The following is a 6,966-nucleotide window of genomic DNA, read 5'->3' on the forward strand; positions in this document are numbered from 1 at the left end:
CCTAGATGTAGAACCATGTCCTTAGATGTAGAACCATGTCCTTAGATGTAGAACCATGTCCTTAGATGTAGAACCATGTCCTTAGATGTAGAACCATGTCCCTAGATGTAGAACCATGTCCTTAGATGTATAACCATGTCCTTAGATGTAGAACCATGTCCTTAGATGTAGAACCATCCCTAGATGAAGACCCATGTCCTTAGATGTAGAACCATGTCCTTAGATGTAGAACCATGTCCTTAGATGTAGAACCATGTCCTTAGATGTAGAACCATGTCCTTAGATGTAGAACCATGTCCTTAGATGTAGAACCATGTCCCTAGATGTAGAACCATGTCCTTAGATGTAGAACCATGTCCTTAGATGTAGAACCATGTCCTTAGATGTAGAACCATGTCCCTAGATGTAGAACCATGTCCTTAGATGTAGAACCATGTCCTTAGATGTAGAACCATGTCCCTAGATGTAGAACCATGTCCTTAGATGTAGAACCATGTCCTTAGATGTAGAACCATGTCCCTAGATGTAGAACCATGTCCTTAGATGTAGAACCATGTCCTTAGATGTAGAACCATGTCCTTATATGTAGAACCATGTCCTTAGATGTAGAGCCATGTCCCTAGATGTAGAATCATGTCCTTAGATGTAGAACCATGTCCTTAGATGTAGAACCATGTCCCTAGATGTAGAACCATGTCCTTAGATGTAGAACCATGTCCCTAGATGTAGAACCATGTCCCTAGATGTAGAACCATGTCCCTAGATGTAGAACCATGTCCTTAGATGTAGAACCATCCCTAGATGAAGACCCATGTCCTTAGATGTAGAACCATGTCCTTAGATGTAGAACCATGTCCTTAGATGTAGAACCATGTCCTTAGATGTAGGGTCTTCCATTCAAGGTCTGTTTTTGTAATAATACTTTCAACACGTTGTAAACAAAGCATTGTGTTTAACCAAAGAGCCTTCAGAGAATCTCTACGGATATTTTTCAAGTGGTATTATTTCACTGATCAGATCAAAAAGGGGACACAAGCAGCACACTATACAGTAGAGAGCAAGATAAACATCGATCCATTCACAATATATGTCAGCGTCATCATGTCCTCTGGTCGCAACACAAGGCACAGAACTTTACAGAGCAAACATTTTTACAGTAGAAAGGACGTATGCATTGCAATAGTATACAGCTTCAGAAACCTAACTCGACCTCATAGGTACTTCAGGTACTGCAGGTGAGGGGTGAGATATGCTGTTTTCCAGTGACCACATTTTACAGTAGGGGCAATGACTATATGAAATGTAATATTTGTAGGAGGATGTTATTTTGGGTTGGGATGTGTTTACATTAGTGGAGGCTGCTGAGAGGAGAACGGCTCATAATAATGGCTGGAATGGAGCCAATGGAATCAAACACCTGGAAACCATGGAAACCATGTGTTTGATGTATTTGATACCATTCCACTGATTCCGATCCGGCCATCACCACGAGCCCGTCCTCCCCAATTAACGTGCCACCAACCTCCTGTGGTTTACATGTAGGTACGGTGTGTCATCTGATTCACCTCTGCCTCTGCTTACAGAGGTAAAGAGGAATGATGGTAATGTGTGTGTTCGTGATGAGTGGGCGTGTACAATCTCCATAAAGACTTCTCATTTCCATTACATTGAAACTGCAGACCAGCATAACCACCCGTAAACATTGTATAATATTAGCCCTTGGATGCAAGATCAATCTACTTAAACTGAAAGAACACGACTAAAATGATATGAATAACGATTATAACATCTGACTACTAGAAATGCACAAGGCAAAGTACGTTACATACAACTGTTAGTCAAACCTTTACAAAAACGGAGGAAAAGGCTGTTTTTTATACTGTACAGAAACATACTTGTTGAAATGTGTGTAAAATGTTCAATATGTACATTCCATGAGAATCACAGAGTAGCTGTGATGATTTAAATAATCTGCGTAGTGGGGGGGAGATTATCAGTGGTCAGTGGTCTTGTATGTCTTCAATTTCCTAATAATTGCTCCCACAGTTGATTTCTTCAAACCAAGCTGCTTACCTATTGCAGATTCAGTCTTCCCAGCCTGGTGCAGGTCTACAATTTTGTTTCTGGTGTCCTTTGACAGCTCTTTGGTCTTGGCCATAGTGGAGTTTGGAGTGTGACTGTTTGAGGTTGTGGACAGGTGTCTTTTATACTGATAACAAGTTCAAACAGGTGCCATTAATACAGGTAACGAGTGGAGGACAGAGGAGCCTCTTAAAGAAGAAGTTACAGGTCTGTGAGAGCCAGAAATCTTGCTTGTTTGTAGGTGACCAAATACTTATTTTCCACCATAATTTGCAAATAAATTCCTTAAAAATCCTACAATGTGATTTTCTGGATTTTTTTTTCTCATTTTGTCTGTCATAGTTGAAGTGTACCTATGATGAAAATTACAGGCCTCTCTCATCTTTTTAAGTGGGAGAACTTGCACAATTGGTGGCTGACTAAATACTTTTTTTCTGGGGGGCTCAGGGCCAAGTTTGGGAAACCCTGGGGTACATGACAAATTATGAGGTTCGAAAGCCTCCATTTAATGTGCAACTTTTTATAATTTGATAAAAGCACAGATGCATTCACCAGACACTGCTCAAACACTACGCCAGTTTTACAGTTCATAACGTTGGGGCAATTGTGCTCCGTTGATTAGTGCTTGGCACGAGCAACACCAGGTGTGGGTTTAATACCCACATGGGCAATATATGCTGAACATATCTGCTTAGAGAGGAGTTTGGGATTTTTTTAAAAAAGGGGTCTGCTGCTGAATGCCCAAATACGTATATATTCTCTATGCCACACCACGTCATGTCATCTTGCTGTTGATGGCCGGGTTCTGTCCGCACCAGTACAGCTTATCCTCCCCTCTCTTCTTCCTCCACTGGCACATCAACAGCATCTTAAAGGTCTTCTGAAAAGTCTTGTTACACAACGCGTAACACATGGGGTTGATGGTACTGTTGACATAACAGAGCCAGTAGCCCAGGTGCCAGAGAGACACAGGGATACAGTCAGAACAGAAGGTGGAGATGAGCACCATGATGTTGTACGGAGTCCATGTTAGGATGAAGGCCAGGAGGATGGCACTGAGGGTCTGAGCAGCTTTCTTCTCCTTGATGAGGACCATCCTCTTCCTCTTGGTGATCTGGCTCTTCAGGACGGGGTCCATGGGCTTGGTGGTGGTTGAGGATGATGGAGAGGAGTTCTGGTGGTGGTTCTGTCCTCCTGTCTGGTCAGACTCAGAGAGACATGGAGGGTCTGTTTTAGGGTCTGTGTTGGGGTTTTTGTCATTCTGAGGGCTGCTGGTATCCTTCGAGACCGGTTTGAACTTGTAGGAGATTCCCTTCTTGTTGGGTTTTTTCGGAGGTGGGGTGGCGGTCGGAAAGTACTCGCTTTCTTCATCATCACCATAACCAGCGGGCGCCTGTCCGTTTTCAGTCTGACCTTGACCTTTGGACGACCCCTGGGAAGTTGCAGCGGAAACAGGATGATGAGTCTCCTCGTCAGATGAGGTGTAGCTGTTGAAGGATATGACCTGGTCGGCCCGGGCCCAGGCCAACTCGTCCGACCGGGTCGTGGTCTTGGTGACGTTACTCTGATTGGACGAGGACCACGAGGCCTGGTTCCTTCTGTCCCTCCTGTCGTTGCTGGAGCTGAAACAGGACTGTAACAGAACTGTTTTCTGGGGTTTATTAACAGTCTCTGGGTGACCAGATGTGGTGAGGCCCTGCAGCTCAGCCAGGTCCTTGGTGCGTTTCTCTGTCTCCTTGTAGATCTTACAGTAGAGGAAGGTCATGATGGAGACAGGGATGTAGAACGCAGCGATGGCGGTGCCGAACGTGATCACCGGCTCGGAGAAGAACTGGATCTGGCACTGGTCTGCCGGGACTGTCCGACCTCCGACAAAGTACTGCCAGCACAGGATAGGCGGCGCCCAGAGGACAAACGACACTAGCCACGCTAGACCAATCATAATAGCCGCCCTCTTCGGCGTCCTCTTGGCCCTGTAGGTCAACGGCCTTGTGATGGAGAAGTACCTGTCGAAACTGATGACTAACAAGTTCATAACGGAGGCATTACTGGCCACGTAATCCATGGCTAACCAGAGGTCACAGGCTAGGTTCCCTAAGGACCAATAGCCCATTAGGATGTATGAGGTGTATAAGTTCATGGACAGAACTCCTATTATGAGGTCAGCGAAAGCTAAGCTGAGAAGGTAGTAGTTGTTGACTGTCTTTAGTTGACTGTTGACCTTGAACGACAGCATCACAAGAACATTGCCTACGACTGTTATCAGGCTGACGATGGCTGATACGGTTCCTATGGTGATGACCTCCCATAGGTTGTGTGGGACGGGCTGAATGTCTGTTGTGTTGCTTTCGAACGTGGAGTTTTGGATCTGGAGGTCCTTGACGTCCATTTTGAGTGGTTGTCTCTTTATGTTACAGTGAGGCGATAGATAGGGAAATGTCTCTCTGTGGCTCCATTATTATTTACCGTTGGCTCCCCTGAAAGAAACGAAAAAACAAGGATAAGACACACTATCTATATATTGGTGTATCTTTCAAAAATCAGTTTAGGCTTTTTGACTTAAAATTTAAATAAAAAATAAAAAAAATCATATGTAATTTGTTGTTTGATAAATGTTCATCACTGAAGTTTTCTAATTATTTAAACAATTTGTCATTCATGTTTTTCATATCTTGTAATTTTGAAGTCATTCAATGATGAATCATTGTCAGGCGGAAACAATGACCCGGGGTGGGGGTGAGAGCGGGACCTCGAGTGGTGAACACAGGGTCCGGGGAAGACGGACAATATGGAACAGAAGGGGCAAAAGCGACCATTATCAAGGCCGAGGTGTGCGGCGGGTCACCTGACACATTTGGAAGGGTGAGGAGCTGGCAAAACGTATCACACTCAAATAGCTGTTGTTGTTGCGATATCGATAATTAGTTTATTAGCTAGCTAGCAGACATGTTGAACATCTCCGGAAAGTCTTTGAACTAAAATTGGCTAGTTATCGATCACGTTTTCAAGTGAAACACGCGTCATTGGAAGTCATGTGTGCAATGTTGTTGGTGTTGCTATGCACAGCGCATGCGGAATGGCCAGTGTGGGACACTTCTCACCTCCGCAAGGATGTAAACATAGATTTTTTTTTTTTTTTACACATTTCATCAATATCAATTGCCCTCATTCAACATAATTTTCACATATGGAAAAAGTTGTAGACAGCCAACTGGAAGCTTGAGAGAATTCCAAAAAAAGACTATAGATGTACAACACAGTCAAATCTTTGAAATTGTTACATGTTGCGTTTAAATTTTTGTTCAGTGTAGTTTTAAACATGTCTATTGCAAATTGAGTTACAAAACCATGATGCATCTGCAAAAATCAACTATCAATCTGAAGACCAATATGTCAAGTTTTTGGCAAAGTATCTTACATTTGACATTTTTGCCTGAATTTTGTACATTTTCACTCCAACATTCTCAGGTCATTTTATACCATTTTTACTTGAAAAAAAAATATGTTTAAAATTTTAAACAATAAATAGTTTGTCCATAAATTATACAAACTAGTTTAATTTGCTTATATTTTACCTTTATTTAACTAGTCAGTTAAGAACGAACTCTTATTTTCAATGACGGCCTAGGAACAGTGGGTTAACTGCCTGTTCAGAGGCAGAATGACAGATTTGTACCTTGTCAGCTCGGGGATTTGAACATGAAACCTTTCGGTTACTAGTCCAACGCTCTAACCACTAGGCTACCCTGAGCGCCCTGTGCTCAGAATGGGGTACTTATTCTGATCAAAAAACATAATTATAATTATGAAATAGATAAGTACAGATCCTAATCTCAGTCATCAAACTTTGTAAAAAAAAATATATACTTTTTTTTTTTTTGTTGGGGGGGGGGGTCTAATGTCGGTAAGGAATGCATGGCGTTTTCCTTTTAAATGACCAAACCAGTGTGGTCCTGACAACAGATTCAGCTCTGTCCTGACTGAGAAGGTCATTCAGAATATGCTTGCTTGTATTACAAGCTTGAGCTTTGATGAACAGTGCTGTCAGTCCCGCCTATCAGTTAGGCTCGTCTTACAACCTGTGATAGTATCAGTTAGGCTCGTCTTACAACCTGTGATAGTATCCGTTAGGCTCGTCTTACAACCTGTGATAGAATCAGTTAGGCTCGTCTTACAACCTGTGATAGTATCAGTTAGGCTCGTCTTACAACCTGTGATAGTATCCGTTAGGCTCGTCTTACAACCTGTGATAGAATCAGTTAGGCTCGTCTTACAACCTGTGATAGTATCAGTTAGGCTCGTCTTACAACCTGTGATAGTATCAGTTAGGCTCGTCTTACAACCTGTGATAGTATCAGTTAGGCTCGTCTTACAACCTGTGATAGTATCAGTTAGGCTCGTCTTACAACCTGTGATAGTATCAGAAGACATGTCATTCTCTGTCCTTATGTAGTCTATCCAGAACCAAGTAAATGTGCCAGACACTTAGCTATGTTCTGTTATAATCTCCACCCGGCACAGCCAGAAGAGGACTGGCCATCCCACATATGCTCTCTCTAATTCTCTCTTTCTTTCTCTCTCTCGGAGGACCTGAGCCCTAGGACCATGCCCCAGGAATACCTGACATGATGACTCCTTGCTGTCCCCAGTCCACCTGACTGTGCTGCTGCTCCAGTTTCAACTATTCTGCCTTATTATTATTCGACCATGCTGGTCATTTATGAACATTTGAACATCTTGACCATGTTTTGTTATAATCTCCACCCGGCACAGCCAGAAGAGGACTGGCCACCCCACATAGCCTGGTTCCTCTCTAGGTTTCTTCCTAGGTTTTGGCCTTTCTAGGGAGTTTTTCCTAGCCACCGTGCTTCTACACCTGCATTG

General features: G+C 43.1%; 1 protein-coding gene and 1 long non-coding RNA gene across 2 annotated transcripts; both read right to left on the reverse strand.

Moving 5' to 3' along the window:
• Positions 1–2,809: 2,809 nt before the first annotated feature.
• Positions 2,810–4,546, reverse strand: LOC110529310 (muscarinic acetylcholine receptor M5-like). The gene has a single exon (XM_021611432.2). The coding sequence runs from the start codon at positions 4,469–4,471 to the stop codon at positions 2,858–2,860; it is 1,614 nt and encodes a 537-aa protein (XP_021467107.2). The 5' UTR covers positions 4,472–4,546; the 3' UTR covers positions 2,810–2,857.
• A 1,403-nt stretch (positions 4,547–5,949) lies between these two features.
• Positions 5,950–6,691, reverse strand: LOC118965603. The gene is made up of 2 exons (XR_005053014.1): positions 6,492–6,691; positions 5,950–6,458 (listed from the first exon to the last, which is right to left on the reverse strand). It is a non-coding gene; the product is annotated as an uncharacterized LOC118965603 (long non-coding RNA).
• Positions 6,692–6,966: the final 275 nt, after the last annotated feature.

Source organism: Oncorhynchus mykiss, chromosome 8 (genome assembly GCF_013265735.2).
Source record: "Oncorhynchus mykiss isolate Arlee chromosome 8, USDA_OmykA_1.1, whole genome shotgun sequence".
Classification (NCBI taxonomy): Eukaryota; Metazoa; Chordata; class Actinopteri; order Salmoniformes; family Salmonidae; genus Oncorhynchus; species Oncorhynchus mykiss.

Coding starts and splice junctions, on each gene's coding strand:
- LOC110529310 (XM_021611432.2), bottom strand. CDS start 4,471: ATGGACGTCAAGGACCTCCAGATCCAAAACTCCACGTTCGAAAGCAAC.